The 18,389-nt window shown below is 44.7% G+C and overlaps 8 protein-coding genes across 16 annotated transcripts; 7 read left to right on the forward strand and 1 right to left on the reverse strand.

The window, feature by feature from the left end:
* The first annotated feature begins 432 nt into the window (after positions 1-432).
* GstE4 (Glutathione S transferase E4) lies at positions 433-1,271 on the forward strand. The gene has a single exon (NM_137482.4). It carries the CDS (start codon positions 460-462, stop codon positions 1,126-1,128), a length of 669 nt encoding a protein of 222 aa, NP_611326.1. The 5' UTR covers positions 433-459; the 3' UTR covers positions 1,129-1,271.
* A 518-nt stretch (positions 1,272-1,789) lies between these two features.
* GstE5 (Glutathione S transferase E5) lies at positions 1,790-2,523 on the forward strand. Its single transcript, NM_137483.3, has one exon. The coding sequence runs from the start codon at positions 1,819-1,821 to the stop codon at positions 2,485-2,487; it is 669 nt and encodes a 222-aa protein (NP_611327.1). The 5' UTR covers positions 1,790-1,818; the 3' UTR covers positions 2,488-2,523.
* Positions 2,524-3,195: 672 nt separating this feature from the next.
* Positions 3,196-3,946, forward strand: GstE6 (Glutathione S transferase E6). The gene has a single exon (NM_137484.4). It carries the CDS (start codon positions 3,227-3,229, stop codon positions 3,893-3,895), a length of 669 nt encoding a protein of 222 aa, NP_611328.1. The 5' UTR covers positions 3,196-3,226; the 3' UTR covers positions 3,896-3,946.
* Positions 3,947-4,108: 162 nt separating this feature from the next.
* GstE7 (Glutathione S transferase E7) lies at positions 4,109-4,873 on the forward strand. The gene has a single exon (NM_137485.4). The coding sequence runs from the start codon at positions 4,140-4,142 to the stop codon at positions 4,809-4,811; it is 672 nt and encodes a 223-aa protein (NP_611329.1). The 5' UTR covers positions 4,109-4,139; the 3' UTR covers positions 4,812-4,873.
* Positions 4,874-5,018: 145 nt separating this feature from the next.
* GstE8 (Glutathione S transferase E8) lies at positions 5,019-6,140 on the forward strand. 2 transcript variants are annotated; one of them, NM_001299642.1, is made up of 1 exon: positions 5,019-6,140. In NM_001299642.1, exon 1 carries the CDS (start codon positions 5,045-5,047, stop codon positions 5,711-5,713), a length of 669 nt encoding a protein of 222 aa, NP_001286571.1. In that variant the 5' UTR covers positions 5,019-5,044; the 3' UTR covers positions 5,714-6,140. The 2 variants fall into 2 exon arrangements, with proteins under 2 accessions (NP_001286571.1, NP_611330.2); NM_137486.5 differs by having other exon boundaries at positions 5,019-5,776.
* A 92-nt stretch (positions 6,141-6,232) lies between these two features.
* On the forward strand, positions 6,233-7,020 carry GstE9 (Glutathione S transferase E9). Its single transcript, NM_166279.3, has one exon. It carries the CDS (start codon positions 6,276-6,278, stop codon positions 6,939-6,941), a length of 666 nt encoding a protein of 221 aa, NP_725784.1. The 5' UTR covers positions 6,233-6,275; the 3' UTR covers positions 6,942-7,020.
* On the reverse strand, positions 6,981-10,784 carry imd (immune deficiency). 2 transcript variants are annotated; one of them, NM_001299643.1, is made up of 3 exons: positions 10,641-10,784; positions 7,936-8,771; positions 6,981-7,518 (listed from the first exon to the last, which is right to left on the reverse strand). In NM_001299643.1, the coding sequence occupies exons 2-3, from the start codon at positions 8,593-8,595 to the stop codon at positions 7,357-7,359; spliced, it is 822 nt and encodes a 273-aa protein (NP_001286572.1). In that variant the 5' UTR covers positions 8,596-8,771; positions 10,641-10,784; the 3' UTR covers positions 6,981-7,356. The 2 variants fall into 2 exon arrangements, with proteins under 2 accessions (NP_001286572.1, NP_573394.1); NM_133166.4 differs by lacking the exon at positions 10,641-10,784 and having other exon boundaries at positions 7,936-8,717.
* Positions 9,212-18,309, forward strand: Dp1 (Dodeca-satellite-binding protein 1). 7 transcript variants are annotated; one of them, NM_206163.2, is made up of 7 exons: positions 9,212-9,241; positions 10,187-10,262; positions 12,384-12,471; positions 12,530-12,780; positions 12,848-14,701; positions 14,762-16,150; positions 16,236-18,309. In NM_206163.2, the coding sequence occupies exons 3-7, from the start codon at positions 12,435-12,437 to the stop codon at positions 16,608-16,610; spliced, it is 3,906 nt and encodes a 1,301-aa protein (NP_995885.1). In that variant the 5' UTR covers positions 9,212-9,241; positions 10,187-10,262; positions 12,384-12,434; the 3' UTR covers positions 16,611-18,309. The 7 variants fall into 7 exon arrangements, with proteins under 7 accessions (NP_995885.1, NP_725785.1, NP_995886.1 ...); NM_166280.2 differs by having other exon boundaries at positions 9,212-9,541; positions 16,236-17,927; NM_206164.2 differs by having other exon boundaries at positions 10,190-10,262; positions 16,236-17,927.
* Positions 18,310-18,389: the final 80 nt, after the last annotated feature.

The raw sequence follows: 18,389 nt of genomic DNA on the forward strand, positions 1-18,389 counted from the left end.
TCGAGTTGCTGCATAAATTTTTAATACTCTGCTAATTAAAGAAATTTGTTGACAAACGTTTGGCATTGACCACACTCGAAGAAAAACCCATGTAGCAGCAATGAAATGCATTAAATACACAAGTTTCGTAAAATGTTTTAAGCACGATATAATCAAAAATATTATTAACTTTGCTATGGCGGTAAACTCTAATACGAAACTCAAATATTGGGCCATATGGACTAACGTCCTTATTTTTACGCCAACTCATTGCTGCAATTTAAGTGTAAATAATTTAATTTAAAAAAAAAAAATGTTTCCTGGGGACGTGGGTTTTTGGATTCCGCTTGTATGGTTGGTTGGGGTGGGCGGACTTAATTAAAAATCCATTGACAGCTTGGCAGTTTCCCAGGGCCGGCAGGTTAGCTATATAATCGTCCTGCTACCGTACTGACCACTCACTTGTAAGTTCGCTGGAGAATGGGTAAGATATCGCTATACGGCCTGGACGCAAGTCCGCCAACACGGGCATGTCTGCTCACCCTGAAGGCACTGGATCTGCCCTTCGAATTTGTGTTCGTCAATCTGTTCGAGAAGGAGAACTTTAGCGAGGACTTCTCGAAGAAGAATCCACAGCACACGGTGCCACTGCTGCAGGACGATGATGCCTGCATCTGGGACTCCCATGCCATCATGGCGTATCTGGTGGAAAAGTACGCGCCAAGCGATGAGCTCTATCCCAAGGATCTGCTGCAGCGTGCCAAAGTGGACCAATTGATGCACTTCGAGTCGGGTGTCATCTTCGAGTCTGCCCTAAGGAGACTCACCCGTCCGGTGCTCTTCTTCGGCGAGCCCACCTTGCCCCGCAATCAGGTGGATCACATCCTTCAGGTCTATGATTTCGTAGAGACCTTTCTCGATGATCACGACTTCGTGGCCGGCGATCAGTTGACCATAGCCGATTTCAGCATCGTATCGACCATCACCTCGATTGGTGTTTTCCTGGAGCTGGATCCGGCCAAGTACCCTAAGATTGCCGCCTGGCTGGAGAGGCTTAAGGAGCTGCCCTACTACGAGGAGGCCAATGGCAAAGGAGCTGCCCAGTTCGTGGAGCTCTTGAGGTCCAAAAACTTCACCATAGTTTCGTAAGCACTAGTCTTGATTTCGACAGTAAATGGCTTAACATTTTAATTGGAAATTATCGCTTTCACAGAATTGATATTAGCAAACAAAAAAAAATGTTCTTTGTTTTGTGTTCAAATTATGCAATTAAATAGGCAAAGCACCCCCCTAAAAGGTATTGTTATTACTTTTAGTTACCTGTGGGCTAGTTTGCCTGGTGGTTAGTTTATCTGGGGATTAGTTTCTGTATTTTTCCATTGTTCTATAGAAGTTGTTGCATGACATACAATACCTTATCCACTTGTTCGAGGTCTTTAACATGTTTACTTGAATCATGGCAAACCAACTTGATAGCTTGTTATCAACAATCACGAAAGTATTATTTGAGTGAGTCAGTTCTAGATTGTTTTCACGAAAGTACTTAAACAATTTCGATTATCGTTCGACGAACCGTTAGACCGTATCAAATGATTGCATAATTTAAGCAGAACAGTATCTACAGAATTTGTAATTACACAAATTTTTAATGTTTCATTGAAACTTATGTTATTCTCTACACGAATCAACTCTTAAAGGACCAATCAACAAGAACCAACAAAAATTCTCTTAGAAATGTCTCTTAGCCATGCTCTCTTAACCTTTCCATTTGGTAACAACATTTGTACGCGCTCGATCCCAAGAATCAGTCAGTAGAGAACGTTAACTCAAAGTGCAAACATGGTCAAGTTAACTCTATATGGTGTGAATCCCAGTCCACCAGTTCGTGCCGTCAAACTCACTCTGGCTGCCCTCCAGCTGCCCTATGAGTTTGTAAACGTTAATATTTCGGGTCAGGAGCAGCTTTCTGAGGAATATCTAAAAAAGAATCCAGAGCACACGGTGCCAACACTGGAGGATGATGGTAACTACATTTGGGACTCGCATGCCATTATCGCGTATCTGGTGTCCAAATATGCAGATTCGGATGCCCTGTATCCCAGAGATCTGCTCCAGCGAGCTGTGGTGGATCAACGACTGCACTTCGAGACAGGAGTGGTTTTCGCCAATGGCATTAAGGCCATTACCAAGCCGTTATTCTTTAATGGCCTGAACAGGATTCCCAAGGAACGCTACGATGCCATTGTCGAGATCTATGACTTTGTGGAGACCTTCCTCGCTGGACATGATTACATTGCTGGGGATCAGTTGACCATTGCCGATTTTAGCCTGATCTCGTCGATTACCTCGCTGGTGGCGTTCGTGGAGATCGATAGGTTGAAATATCCCAGGATCATCGAATGGGTCAGGCGTTTGGAGAAGCTGCCTTACTACGAGGAGGCCAATGCGAAGGGAGCCCGGGAGTTGGAGACCATTCTAAAGTCCACTAATTTCACCTTTGCAACCTAGAGTTCTGAAATTATAATAAATAATTTGGAAACTTGTAAATATTGCGGTTTTTTATCTCTTTATATTTTAGATTTAAGAGAAATATCGCTGTAGGAAACAAGAGAACTTAGTTAGTTCCATTAAAGTAGCAAGAGAATGAAATGTGTATTAAGTACACAGAGAACCTATTACAGAATGTCGCTACATACATAGATAATATATATATTCTTGCCGGCAACAAACATTTTCGAGGGCTTTCCATTTTATTAACCTCTGTCAGCATGACTTGTATTTTCTGCCCGAGTACTGTGTAATCATTTTCACATATGATAAGCGGTTATCACAGAATACTTGTTGTTCTATGTTTGTGATTCATATAGTGCTCTCATATGTTCGCGCTAAAATACTTTTAATCAGTTTTTTTTTTATTTTAGATGTTGGGATAGGTTAAAAATAAACATAAAAAGAAAAGTAAAGTGAGTTCAAAAGAGTAGGAGGATACTTAAAAATTTGGGTTTGTATGACCAAAGACACTAGAATATTCTAGTATGACAAAGATATACATATGTATGCATGATTAGACATATATTCACATTCATACATATTATTATTGACTTGTAAAGTGCAGTAAATATAGAGATTTTTTCAAGTACACGGAATCTCTCTTAAATTTTCTCTTTCATTGATCCCAAGTTTTGTATATTATATTAGTTATTCGGCAGTTATGGGTTAGTTTGAAAAGAGACCCCACAGCGACAAGATGGTGAAATTGACTTTATACGGTTTGGACCCCAGTCCCCCAGTTCGCGCTGTTAAGCTTACTTTGGCCGCTCTAAACCTAACCTACGAATATGTAAACGTTGACATTGTGGCTCGTGCCCAACTTTCACCGGAATATCTGGAGAAGAATCCACAGCATACGGTGCCCACCCTGGAGGATGACGGTCACTACATCTGGGATTCGCATGCCATTATTGCCTATTTGGTCTCGAAATATGCCGATTCCGATGCCCTATACCCGAAAGATCCTCTCAAGCGGGCTGTTGTGGATCAGCGGCTGCACTTTGAATCCGGAGTGGTCTTTGCCAATGGCATAAGGAGCATATCGAAGTCAGTGCTCTTCCAGGGACAGACGAAAGTACCCAAGGAGCGATACGATGCCATTATCGAGATCTACGATTTTGTGGAAACTTTTCTCAAGGGACAGGATTACATTGCTGGCAATCAACTGACCATTGCGGATTTCAGTCTCGTTTCATCGGTGGCCTCCCTTGAGGCCTTCGTGGCCTTGGATACGACTAAGTATCCCAGGATCGGTGCTTGGATCAAAAAGCTGGAACAGCTTCCATACTACGAGGAAGCCAATGGCAAGGGCGTCCGCCAGTTGGTGGCCATTTTCAAGAAGACCAATTTCACATTCGAAGCATGATATTATTTTACAGTTTATATAGTCACAATAAATAATTGCTTAGAAAACTCTAGAGCTTTTGAATTTTTGTGGTGAAATAATTGATTTGGACACAAATGAATAGAAGAGGCGAGAGCAAAAACCTAACTGACTTTCTTATCTACTGCTCTCGCTTCTCTTAATTACTCTCTTTCGAAATTCTATAAATATAGTGACTCTTCGCTGTTGACGTTTAGTAATAGACGAGACTCTACCCAGCGACAAGATGCCCAAATTGATACTGTACGGCTTGGAGGCAAGTCCACCAGTTCGTGCCGTCAAATTGACCTTGGCTGCCCTGGAGGTTCCCTACGAATTCGTGGAGGTAAACACTCGGGCCAAGGAAAACTTCTCTGAGGAGTTTCTGAAGAAGAATCCACAGCACACGGTGCCCACGTTGGAGGACGATGGACATTATATCTGGGACTCACATGCCATTATTGCCTATCTGGTGTCCAAATACGGCAAAACGGACAGTCTCTATCCGAAAGATCTCCTCCAGCGTGCTGTCGTGGATCAGCGATTGCATTTCGAGTCCGGAGTGATCTTCGCTAATGCACTGAGAAGCATTACCAAGCCACTTTTCGCCGGTAAGCAAACGATGATTCCCAAGGAGCGTTACGATGCGATTATTGAGGTCTATGACTTCCTGGAGAAATTCCTTGCTGGAAATGACTACGTCGCCGGCAATCAGCTTACGATTGCCGACTTTAGTATCATATCAACTGTGTCCTCGTTGGAGGTCTTCGTAAAGGTGGACACGACCAAATATCCTCGGATAGCTGCATGGTTCAAGAGACTCCAAAAGCTGCCCTACTACGAGGAGGCCAACGGCAATGGTGCTCGTACATTTGAGTCCTTCATCAGAGAGTATAATTTCACTTTCGCATCGAATTAAATCATCTATACATGCTGCTAATATATATTAAACACTTTATAAATAAAATAATCGTACAGTACAAAAAATAAACAAATAGAAAATATACATATAAAAATACTAAAGAGCACCTCGCCAGGTTTTTGTCAACTCTCTTGCGAAAATGTGTCTCTTTAACGTTCTCTTTCCAAATCAAATAAATATGGCGCCTCTTTGGCTTCTACTTTTAGTACTAGGCTCAACCTCTAGACGGCATGTCCAAGCTGATTTTGTACGGGACAGAGGCTAGTCCTCCAGTTCGGGCCGCCAAATTGACCTTGGCCGCCCTTGGCATTCCCTACGAATACGTCAAAATAAACACCCTGGCCAAGGAGACCCTTTCGCCCGAGTTCTTGCGGAAGAATCCCCAGCATACGGTGCCCACTTTAGAGGACGATGGCCATTTCATCTGGGACTCACACGCAATCAGCGCATATCTGGTGTCCAAGTATGGCCAGAGTGATACTCTTTATCCGAAAGATCTCCTCCAACGCGCTGTGGTGGACCAGCGATTGCACTTCGAGTCCGGCGTGGTCTTTGTCAACGGACTGAGAGGCATCACCAAGCCGCTCTTTGCGACCGGTCAGACGACGATTCCCAAGGAGCGTTACGATGCCGTCATAGAGATTTACGACTTTGTAGAGACTTTTCTCACCGGACACGATTTCATTGCCGGTGATCAGTTGACCATCGCGGATTTTAGCCTAATCACATCGATTACCGCACTGGCGGTATTCGTGGTCATCGATACAGTAAAATACGCCAATATAACTGCGTGGATCAAGAGGATTGAGGAACTACCCTATTACGAGGAGGCATGTGGCAAAGGTGCCCGGGATTTGGTGACCCTCCTCAAGAAATTCAATTTTACCTTCTCAACTTAATAATTTATTCTTAGTATATAATTGTAATAATAATGTTTAATAATTGTATAAAACATTATTAAGACTATTCTTCAAATATTGTTATCTTATGATTTTTATTTTATGATAATAGACAGTTTTAAAAATCGCCACCTGATTCGGTTGTAAGAAGACAAATTAAACAGGTCAAGTGGAAGAATTTTCCATCACATTTCAAACAAATATGATAAGACAAACCAAAACACTTAACACCTCATGGAGTGGCTCAGTCGAACTCGTCCATGGAGATTACCTAATCGATCCTACAAGCAAAGATAGCTTTGCTGAAAATGCTGATAATAGATAGGTGTTTTGTCTTCAAGAACACAGAATCCCTCTAAAAATGGCATATTCAAATAAATATTATGCCAATCAGAAGGAACGCTAATTATCTCGAACGACAAGAGTGAGTCAGCATGGAATACGCAAGTAGCGTATATAAATTGAAATAAAATGAGCTGTAAGTTCATCCGATCGATAATTGCGATAGTCGGAGCTGGTTTAGTTTCAAGTCAACAGCCAAGGCGAGCGGACACCTGAAGCGATGGGAAAATTAGTACTGTACGGCGTAGAGGCTAGTCCGCCGGTGCGAGCATGCAAACTGACCCTCGACGCCCTGGGCCTTCAGTATGAGTATAGGCTGGTGAACCTGCTGGCCGGTGAGCACAAGACGAAGGAGTTCAGCCTGAAGAATCCGCAGCACACGGTACCCGTGCTGGAGGACGATGGCAAGTTCATCTGGGAGAGTCACGCCATTTGCGCTTATCTGGTTAGACGCTATGCCAAGAGTGATGACCTGTATCCCAAGGATTACTTCAAACGCGCACTCGTTGATCAGCGCCTGCACTTTGAGTCGGGTGTGTTATTCCAGGGCTGCATCCGGAACATAGCCATTCCGTTGTTCTACAAGAACATAACTGAGGTGCCGCGTTCCCAGATTGATGCCATCTACGAGGCCTATGACTTTCTGGAAGCGTTCATCGGTAATCAGGCTTACCTCTGCGGACCGGTCATAACCATCGCCGACTACAGTGTAGTTTCCTCGGTCTCCAGCCTAGTGGGATTGGCCGCTATCGATGCCAAGCGCTATCCCAAGTTAAACGGCTGGCTAGACAGAATGGCCGCACAGCCCAATTACCAGTCGCTCAATGGCAATGGGGCACAGATGTTGATCGACATGTTCAGTTCGAAGATCACAAAGATTGTGTAATTGTTTGCACTAGCTTAAAGGTTACAAACGCAACGTGTTCTGATTACGTAACAATAAAGCTTCTATTTGTATAAACTTTACAAAAATGCTTTTAAATACCAGCTCAATTAGCTGGTTTTTTTTTTCGACACAAGTATCACAACTTAAAGATTAAACTGCAGTAATAACAGTTAATGCAATTCTACGCACTTATTCGATAGGTTGGATTTATAAATCAAATATTGCACATATATCCCGTGTTCGTCTCTTCTCTCTACCACTCGATGTCTTCTGTCAAAGGCCGCTCTGAATTTAGCAAAAGTTGGTGGGTTAAACATTTCCAGTTTTCACCATCCGGCTGGCTTGGACATCAAGGGGCCACTTTGAATGCATCGTTTTCGTTCTGGAATCTTTGCTAGCAAGTTTCACTCACTGACTAGCTGTTTGTCTTGCGCTTCTCCAGTGCCTTCCAAACCAGTTTCATGCGCTGCACGCAGTCGCGATGCTGGGACTCCCACAGCAGTGTAGTAAGTCGTCCAACGGTGGCCACACCGTCCGCCGAGCTTCGAATCCACTGGAGCAACAGCTGGTATATCACCTATAGACGTAGACACAAAGCAAAGTGTTATTTTCTGATTTTATGATTGATTTTCTAACTCTTAAAAATCATTAAAATCTTCTGGTACTCTAACAACAGAGTTGTGACATTTATACACCATAACTTGCAATCTAATCAGACAAACAAGTGGAATCACTATCAGTATTATATAAAATAAATAGCTCACAATAATGTAAGCTAATTTATATTATTTTTTTTTTTAAGTTGAACAATCCATTCGTGTCAAGCAATGAAATCTAACAGAAATAGTGGTATTTGAGTCATTAAATTAGTCTGATGCGTCACAATCATCTTAGCATAGTCTGTTGTTTTACATACTAATTTGAGTTTGTATGTTCTGTTCTTGAATCAACATTCAACAACAAATAAGAGAAGTTTAAACTTCAGGGGCCTTACCTCTCTAATATTGCCATGCATTTGGTGATCGATTATGGCCTGGTCGATCTGTCCTTCCGACATGCCAAGATCCCGCATCACCTGCTTCCAGCCCTCGCCCAAGTGCGTGGAAACCACATCGAGCAGGCGCACATCCGGTTCCTCTTGTGACTGCATCATGGCCACAATGCTGACCGTTTTGCGCGTCGCACTTGCCCGCGGCTTACCGTCTGGAGAGGCGACCGACTCCTCTGCGGTACTGGTGCTACCCTTTCGCGAGCTGCAGGCGCTCAAGTTTTGGTTGAAGTTGTAGACGGAGCCGAAGTGCAGATTATTGGCATTCGAGAAGTTCATGACCACCTGTTGCTGGGCGCTGTGTACGTTCATGGTGTTGTTTGTCTGGACGTTACTGAGAGTGCCCGGAATATTGGCGGAATGCACCACATCCATTGAATTGTAGTTTGGGTCGCTGAGCTCGCGCAGCACGGATTCGGTCAGATCCGAGGAGGCTGTGGGCGTGCCAGCGGTGGAGGGCAGCGCCAGGGCTCCGCTGTTGTTGTTATCTGGTTCGTTGTCGTCCACGGGAGCTGCGTCCTTTTCCAGGCGTCCCTCGACGGGTGTCGGATTCTGTGCCTCCTTCCCGCCAAAGATTGTGGGCAACAGGTTCCTGAGCTTTGACATGCTGCTCGCTGATAACTGGTAGCTTTGAATGTGCTCTCGCTTCCGGAAATTCCACAGATTGGGGAGTTTTTTGCCTTTGTGTTTCTTTGCTCTTTTTCAATTTGGTGGTGGTAGGCCAAGGATGGACCTGACTATCGATATTCCGAGCCGATTATCAACCGATATTTCACTTACAACTAAAAATTTTTAGTTTTATTAAGAAATTCAACTAAATAGCATTTCTTGTCTTTTCCGTCTGATTGAAAAAATCAATTATATTTGACTAACATACAAAACTTAACATTTGAATTTTAATTCTTAATCATTATGTGCATATAAGGAAAAAATTTAAGCATTTATATCTAATCTTTATTAATTTGCATATAAGGAAACCCCCATAATAACGATTATCATCTTTAAAAACTGGTGTTTGTTGTCTAAGTTTTTTTTTAATATATTTTTTTTATTGTTACTATTGAATAATTCTTTAATTAATTTTTGAAAATCCCCAAAAGAAGGCCATGGTAATAGACCCAATAGTCGATAGTTCGATTTGACAGTTCGCGCTTGCGATTGGTAAGAGCGACAACCCTGCACCCGCTGCGGCGTATCGCCCATCTCTATTTGCCACGTTCGCTCATGTTCATTCACATTTTACTTGGAGTCGGTAACGTTGAGTTCCGCGTCCGTGCGTTCTGCCTTCCAATAGAAAGTCTGGGTGTGAATTTACCAAGATTCCAGTGCGAAAATCAACTCACATTGCTCGGTGATCCGTGCGGCGGTATAATTGCAGCCGGAATTGCATAAGTTGCGGCGAGCGAAAGAGAGTGCACGGATTTACAGTTATAAAGGGCCGGCAGCGGTGGGGCGGCGACGGCAGAGCAAGCAGAAGAAGAAGAGACGGCAGTGGCGAATTAAAAAAAACGATGAAAGAAAATTCGGGCCGCTAATTTTTCTTCAAATTTGTGTGCGGTCGGCGAAAAACAACGTGTTTTTCAATGGTTGATAATACACACGGACGGCGCACTCGCGCTCACCCACACAGTCACAAAAGTCGGCGACGTCGACGACCCACACGCTCACATAGGGACGTAAAATCCCGTGCATACGTGTGAGCGTGCATATATAAGCATATTTGTCCGATTGGAAGGCGCGCGTGCTGCCTTTTATTTTTTTTTACTTTAATTTTCCTATTTTTCGAGAGGGGGAGGCAGAGTTAAGGCCCCGCCCCGTGCCGGAAAAGAGGATCCACACAACCTTTCACCTGGAAAGCATACGGCACTGATTTCCGCATTTCCATACTCTCACACACACACACAGACGCACACAAACACGCCCACGCGCTGCTCCAATTTTGCCTCCGCTGCTGCCACAAAAACAATTGTCCAATAAGTGGCCCGCATATGCTGCCCCCCTCCCCTTCCTTCACCGTGCTCTCTGCAACAACGCGCTCTCTGCGACAAATAACATTAGACTTTCTATTGGGGATGTGCATAACGCAGAATGACTGACTAAATGATTTGTAGGGCATTCATCCTGGTGATGCCACGATCCGATCTTCTGCATCCGCTAATTGCATTAATTTTAAGCAATTGTTTTTCGGCTTTTCCAGCAGACACCCAAGTTATCAAACTGGATTTGGTCAAAGGAGAGTAAACTCGGCCGGATTTTTTGGATTTTACAGTACCGTAAGTTGAACAACCTTTGCCTAGAGTTAATTTGCATAGTTTAACATTTTACACAAGTGTTTTGCCAAAAAAAAGACAACAAATGTCGTCCAAGTTAACGGTTTCATGCCTAAAACTGACTACGTCAAGCTTTTCTTTTTTTGGTCTTTGGGATCTTTGTATCGAAATTACAGAAACAAGAATCCATCCGATATGTGCATACCAATTTTGTATATATGTTTTTTTTTTTTTTGGTTTTTTGTTTAAAGCTGAACTTTAGCGCATTGTTATTGTGCTTTGTCTTCATTTGTCGACGTCAGCGTCGCTGCAGGCGTCACATACGAACGTATGAACGATGGTATTTGCTATGTAGGTATGTTGCTTGTTTTCGTTTTTTACCTGTGCCTTCTCGAAAGGTGGCAACACACACACACAACCGTATTCCCGAAGAAGAAAAAGAGCGACACAGAAATGTGCAGGCACACAGGCACAGCACACTCACATGCATACAATACACCACTGGCACTGCTCGATCGTTTTGTTGTAGTTGCCGGCTATCATCCGGTTTTATATGGAGCTGCTCCCCTGCTCCGTTAAGTTACTTCGTCAAGCTCTCGCTCTCTCCTCTCCCTGTTCCTGTCGCTCTCGTGCTCTTGTCTCTGTATTTGACACATTTTTCATGAGCACAAACAGATTCGTCGTTAGGTGATTATTTTTTTGGGAAATTAATTCTGAAATGAAAAACTATTATTAAATGTTAGGGATAATGATCTGGTGTCACTTGCAGTTGTCATTGTTATCTGTAATATATAAATGTATTAAGCTTTCATTGAAATTTACAAAACCGTATGATTTAAAAGTAAGAGGCCCCCTTTACACATACCCTGCCACCGCCGCTGTCCGCACATACAAAGACACAACTAACAGAGAGGAGACAGACATATCTTTGTTGTTCTTTCGGTAGAGAGGAAAATGTAGGCTACGAAAACTCGTTGGGCATGGATTTAGAAAACAGCTTTGGTCGAACAAGTGCATGGTCTCTGCTGCTCCTCGGCTGAGATCTCTCTTTCTCATTCGCGAGGCCCCAACCTTTCACCCAATCGAAATCCGACTGATAGCAGCCTAAATTTCGGAAAGCGCACTTGTAGCATTGTGTGTTTGTGTGTGTACGTACCACAATATCTTGGTGGCAATCGGACGACTGAGCTTATCAGCCAGAACGGCCGATAGTTATCACTCAGCCCCGGAATCTGCCTGCGTGGCCCATCGGCCGCGTCCACTTATCACCACCGAAAAGCGGAGAGTTGTGTCGAGCACTCATCTCGCAGATCCAAGCACTACGTGGCCTTAGTTTCAGGCTGTGGTGCAGAAAGCTCGTTTGAAAAGAGACTATTTCGGTTTATCAACGCCAGAAAATCCATTTCATGCACCCCCTTTGGACACGCACTGTTTACAGTGGGGCATGCAACATGGTTTCCCGGAATGATTCTGCATTCAGTCGAAGGAAACTTTACGAATATAAGCTACAGAGGTGAATTCAATGAATAATTTATGATCTAATTTAATAGATATTTTATTAAATGTAGTATTGGATGTTATTGGAAATTTCTTCCATTCACAAATTAAGAAGAAATGGAAAACAGCAAACAAAAAATTGCAAACTTTTGACGTTTTTATAAGAAAGCAATAGTAACGCAACTTGTTAGATTTCCTGTACATAAGTCACGCCGCATATCCAATGAATTATCTTTGTACTAATTTGTTTACTGTAGCCAAGCGGTCCTAAAGTGTGTATGTACTTATGTAGTTCCTTATCAGTTGGTCGCAGCCAAATGCGGGTCCTCGGAGGTCGCACTTATCAACTATCTGCGATTTTGGTAAGTCTGCGGGCGACTGACAACAGAAACAGATGAAAACTGTAGCTAAACGGGCCTATTTTAATCCATGTTTGCCAAAATAAGAATGCCATTTAACTATTTGTTCTTTGATTGATCGACCAGCACTTCGATAATCCCCTAGAAATTTTTCCTTCCTGGTTGTTTGCTTTATCGCTGGCTGATAAACAAGGTTCATTTATAGGGTCCAGTATGATGTAAACGTTTTAATGCACTTGATAAGATATCTTCTACTTTTCAATTTCAGTGTACTGTAAACGACTTGGAACGAAAAAGGACTTTTCTCTTTTTTTAAGTAATGCAAGCAGCAGCAGTGATGGAGGAAACTAACAACGGTGAGTTCTTCGAAGGCTAAATATTATCAAGCAATTGTTAACCAAAATCATCATGCAGCAACTACCATCGAGCAGCAGCCCATCGCTCTCATTAATGGCCAAGAGCAGGTGGCCAACGAGCAGCAACCATCCTCGCCAACTTCAGTGGCCACGCCCACTAGTACCACTAGCGGCGGAACTGGCAATGCCACACCCGCCTTTAGCTACGACGACCTGTTTCCGGCCCTGCCGGCCAACACTTCGGCTCAATCGCAATCCGGAGCTTCCGGTTCGACTCTAGCTCGTGTGACGAGTTCCCAAAAAACTCATGTAAGCTCGAAAAAGACATACATTGATTTGGTTCTGATTCTATGGATTTCAATTTTTTTTGTAACAGATTGTGCATGTTCCCTGCAAGGAGCGCAAGTCCACGGAGTCGGAGAAGTTTGGCGAAGGCGAGTCGAAGCGTATTTGCCAGCAGATCACCAAGGAGACCGGAGCCCAGATCGAGATTGTGAGCGGCAAGAACCAGTCGCTGACCTTCCTGATTAAGGGCAAGCAGAGCGAGCTGCTCGATGCCCGCCGTAAGATTCTTATGGGCTTCTCCACTCAGGCCAGTCGGCAGGTGACCGTTCCTCGGGAGCACTTCCGCGTCATCCTCGGCAAGGGTGGCCAACGGCTGCGCGAAATCGAGCGTGTTACTGCGACGCGCATCAACATCCCCAGCCAGAGCGATGAGAGCGAGTTTATCACGATTGCCGGAACCAAGGAGGGTATTGCCCAGGCCGAGCAGGAGATCCGTCAGCTGTCAGCCGAGCAGTACAAGAAGTCATCGGACCGCATCACGGTGCCCAAAGTTTACCATCCCTTCATCGTGGGCCCCTACAGCGAGAACCTAAATAAGCTGCAGGAGGAGACCGGCGCTAGGATCAACGTGCCGCCGCAGCAGGTTCAGAAGGACGAGATCGTCATCTCGGGCGAGAAGGACGCGGTCGCAGCGGCAAAGGCCAAGGTGGAGGCCATTTACAAGGATATGGAAAAGAAGTGCTCTACCGTCAGTGTGGAGGTAGCTAAGCCCAAGCACCGATATGTCATTGGTCCGAAGGGCTCCACCATCGCCGAGATTCTGCAGTTGACCGGTGTGTCTGTAGAGATGCCTCCCAATGACTCCCCCTCGGAGACGATCACTTTGCGTGGGCCGCAAGTGGCTTTGGGAAATGCCCTAACCGTTGTCTACCAAAAGTCCAACTCGGTCAAGTCTGTGGAGATCAATGCGGCACATTGGATCCACAAGTATGTGATCGGTCGCAAGGGGGCCAACATGAAGCAGCTGGAGGAGGACTGCCCCAACGTGAACGTGAATTGCCTGGAAGACAAGATCAAGCTGGAGGGAGATCCCGAGAACGTTGACAGGGCTGTAGCCTACTTGTCCGAAATCATCAAAAACTACGAGGAGAACTTCACATTCGAGGTGATGACGGTTAATCCTTCGTACTACAAGCACATCATCGGTAAGGCTGGAGCCAACGTAAATCGCCTGAAGGATGAACTGAAGGTTAACATTAACATCGAAGAGCGCGAGGGCCAGAACAACATCCGTATCGAGGGTCCCAAGGAGGGAGTACGGCAGGCGCAGCTTGAATTACAAGAAAAAATCGACAAACTGGAAAACGAAAAATCGAAGGATGTGATCATCGACCGCCGTCTCCATCGTTCTATTATCGGAGCTAAGGGCGAGAAGATTCGCGAGGTGAAGGACCGCTACCGCCAGGTTACAATCACGATACCTACGCCCCAGGAGAATACCGATATTGTGAAGCTGCGCGGACCCAAGGAGGATGTGGACAAGTGTCACAAGGATCTGCTTAAGCTGGTCAAGGAGATTCAGGAATCGTCGCACATTATCGAGGTGCCCATCTTTAAGCAGTTCCACAAGTTCGTTATTGGCAAGGGCGGCGCTAACATCAAAAAGATCCGCGATGAGACCCAGACTAAAATTGATCTGCCTGCCGAGGGTGACACCAACGAAGTGATCGTAATCACCGGCAAGAAGGAGAACGTGCTCGAGGCGAAGGAACGTATCCAAAAGATTCAAAACGAGCTTTCCGACATTGTCACCGAGGAGGTGCAAATCCCGCCCAAGTACTACAACTCAATCATCGGCACTGGCGGCAAACTCATCTCCTCGATCATGGAGGAATGCGGTGGTGTTTCTATCAAGTTCCCCAACAGCGACTCCAAGAGCGATAAGGTTGGGTTATTACGATTACGATAGAGAGGCTTTTTATTAATGGTTCCTATTTAAATTCAGGTCACTATTCGCGGTCCCAAGGACGATGTGGAGAAGGCTAAGGTTCAGCTATTGGAGCTGGCCAACGAACGGCAGCTGGCTTCCTTTACCGCCGAGGTGCGCGCCAAGCAGCAACACCACAAGTTCCTGATCGGCAAGAATGGCGCTTCTATCCGTAAGATTCGCGATGCCACTGGTGCCCGCATTATCTTCCCTTCAAACGAGGACACTGACAAGGAAGTGATCACCATCATTGGCAAGGAAGAAAGCGTAAAGAAGGCCCGTGAGCAGCTGGAGGCGATCATCAAGGAGTGCGACGAAGTAACCGAAGGTGAGGTTTCTGTCGATCCCAAGCACCACAAGCACTTCGTGGCCAAGCGTGGCTTCATCCTGCACCGCATTTCGGAGGAGTGCGGCGGCGTGATGATCTCCTTCCCCCGTGTCGGCATCAACTCCGATAAGGTGACGATCAAGGGTGCCAAGGACTGCATTGAAGCGGCCCGCCAGCGCATCGAGGAGATCGTCGCCGATCTGGAAGCGCAGACCACCATCGAGGTGGTGATTCCACAGCGTCATCATCGCACCATCATGGGCGCACGTGGATTTAAGGTTCAACAAGTCACCTTTGAGTTCGATGTGCAGATCAAGTTCCCTGATCGTGATGCCACCGAACCCGTCGAGGGTCTGACCAACGGAGGCAGCGGAGAGAATGGAGGCGAGAATGAAGGCCAGGAGGGAGAGCAGGAAGTAGAGAAGGAAGCCGAACAGGAGCCGGTTCGTCAGTGCGATGTTATCCGAATCACGGGCAGAATTGAGAAGTGCGAGGCCGCCAAACAGGCTCTGCTTGATCTTATCCCCATCGAGGAGGAGTTGTCGGTGCCTTTCGACCTCCATCGTACCATCATCGGACCGCGCGGTGCCAATGTGCGTCAGTTTATGTCCAAGCACGATGTGCACGTAGAGCTGCCACCTAGTGAGCTTAAGTCGGATGTGATCAAGGTCTGCGGTACGCCCGCTCGCGTCGCCGAGGCCCGCGAAGCGCTGGTGAAAATGATTGAGGATTACGAGGCTGATAGGGCCGATCGTGAGCTGCGCTCCTTTGTTCTCCAGGTGGACGTAGATACGGAATTCCATTCGAAGCTCATTGGTCGTCATGGCGCTGTGATTAACAAGCTGCGTGCCGATCACGACGTCATCATTTCGCTGCCTAAGCGGGATGAACCCAATGACCGCATCATCTCTATCACCGGCTACCAGGCCAATGCGGAGGCAGCCCGCGATGCCATCCTAGAGATTGTTGGCGACCCCGAGACACTTCATCGCGAGGTTATCGAGATCGATAAACGCATCCACCCCCACCTCATTGGCCAACGCCGACGCACCATTCGCAAGATCATCGAGGATAATAAGGTATGTTTCCCTGAAAATTTAATTCAAGATATTGCTTTAATGGATTTAATTTCTGTATTAACCAATAAACCATTAATGCCATCAGGTGAACATCAAGTTCTCAGCTGATGATGACAACCCCAATTCGATCTTCATCAGTGGCAAGATAGAGGACGTTGAGAACGTCAAGGAGTTGCTCTTCGGCATGGCTGAGGACTACGAGCGTGACTACTTGGATAACGTGGCGATAGCGCCGCCAACGATTGGTGCCTTCCTAACTGGTCAGGGTTCTGGATCCGATGCCGCAGGTGCCAGCGAGAACGGATTCGTCATCAAAGACGCACCGTGGGAGAAGCAAAAGCAGGCCAAAAACCTGACTGCGCCCAACACTCAGTCGCAGGAGGACTTCCCGCACTTCGCTGCTGGCGGGGCTCCGGTGGCCTCCACGCCTATCACCTCCGTGTGGGGCCCCAAAAACTAAGTGCATCGGGCCGAGTGTCCCGATCGCCAGCAGTAGCAGCAATACTACAAGTCGGGGTGCGCCGGGGATCGGAGCTGGAGATGGACCAGGAGCTGGAGCAGAAGCTGGAACTGGAACTTGAATTGGATTATCGGGCAATGAGCGGCAGAGCAGCGGCAGTCGTGCGGACATCTCTTTAGTCGAAAACTAGTGTCAAAAATAATGGTATAGGTTGTCTCCCAGGAGCTTTTCTACAACGCAATTTGTGCAGGTTAATAGAAAACGACTATTTTTGTATGATTTGATACAGGATCAATCAAACACACAAAAACCCACACTCACACACAACGGCACATACACATGCTCACACATATGAAATTGCATTTATACAACATATAGAATACGAGAATCGAAACAGACAATTGACCACGCCTTCAGTTCCGTTCCCCGATGTGTTGGCCAAACCCCGGCCACTTTATATATAAAAAACACTTAATTGCCAATTTCTTTTTATATAACCATTCTTCATTGCAACACATAATATTCTAATTAGTTGAAGCTCCCTAAAAGTAAGCAGAAAGTTCAGCAAAATGGTTTGTTAATTGAATTAAAACTGACTAGCGAAGCACGTTCAAGAACGAATGTAATTTTAAGCATAAAATGTTAATTATTTACATTTACCTTCTATCTACCCCCCGTTTTGATTACACCATACTCAATTTTCGTATTCGGAATTTCCATTTAAACCCTTCCCAATTAAGTGATGATTATTATGATTTATGCGAAAGTAAATGTTAAATGAACGTTGATTGTATTGTACAAACGTTTCTTACGTTGCGGGGCGAGAGTGGAAGTGGAGATGGCGATTTATTTGAACAGCAAATATAAACCTTACCTAAATTTAATAACTATATTACCCGCACGCCTGCTCCTACTCCTACTCCCTAATCCTCTAGCGTTCTACCATACACACAGCCATGATACAGAACCCGAAAAACACACACACACACACACCGACTCTGTTCACATTTCAAAATGAGTATCGACATTTTAATTTTGTGCAATCCCCTTGATTTATATTAAATTGTTTTCGACTTATATTTTCCACTTAAATAATTTTCTTTGCGCCGCGGTGTAAATTGTCAAAAGCAAGTAAAAGATTTGGAACTCTTCCAGTACTTTGTACGAGTATCGGGTGATGGTTTTTCAGTTTTCTCAACTCTACACCGCGCAATATCTGACAGTTGAAACACAAAGTATAAGAAAAATTATTAATTTTTTACTATTACTATTCAATAAAAACAAAAAACCATATAAAACCAATAAAAATCGTAAACGAATTTTTTGCTTTTTTTTTGCAACATTTTTATTTTGTTTCACGTTTGTTTAGTATTTCGATTGCTTCTGTTAAAAAAAAATATGATAACACCAAGAATAACAGACCTGATATTGTAAATTTTTAAAAATATACATACATATTTACAACAACTGCATTAGTAATTCTAAGAACGTAAAAATACAAACTATATCAAATGTATATATTTTCCTATATTAACGGACAAAATCAAATGTAAGAGTCGACGGCCAAATGGCAATTGCTGTCTGCAAAACAAAATATTTTCATTAACAATTCGATTTCTAACTATAATTTTCAACCCAGATATAGCAGATACAACCGTATGTCTTATTTCTTTTGAAATACAAAAGTTTTAAACCGAAACTTTTCTGTTTGAATAAAGGCGCGATCTGGCAGCTCTAGGTAGTGGTGTCACAGCGTCGATAACTAACTTAGTTTCTCAC

The sequence above is a fragment of the Drosophila melanogaster genome, chromosome 2R (genome assembly GCF_000001215.4).
Source record: "Drosophila melanogaster chromosome 2R".
Lineage (NCBI taxonomy): Eukaryota > Metazoa > Arthropoda > Insecta > Diptera > Drosophilidae > Drosophila > Drosophila melanogaster.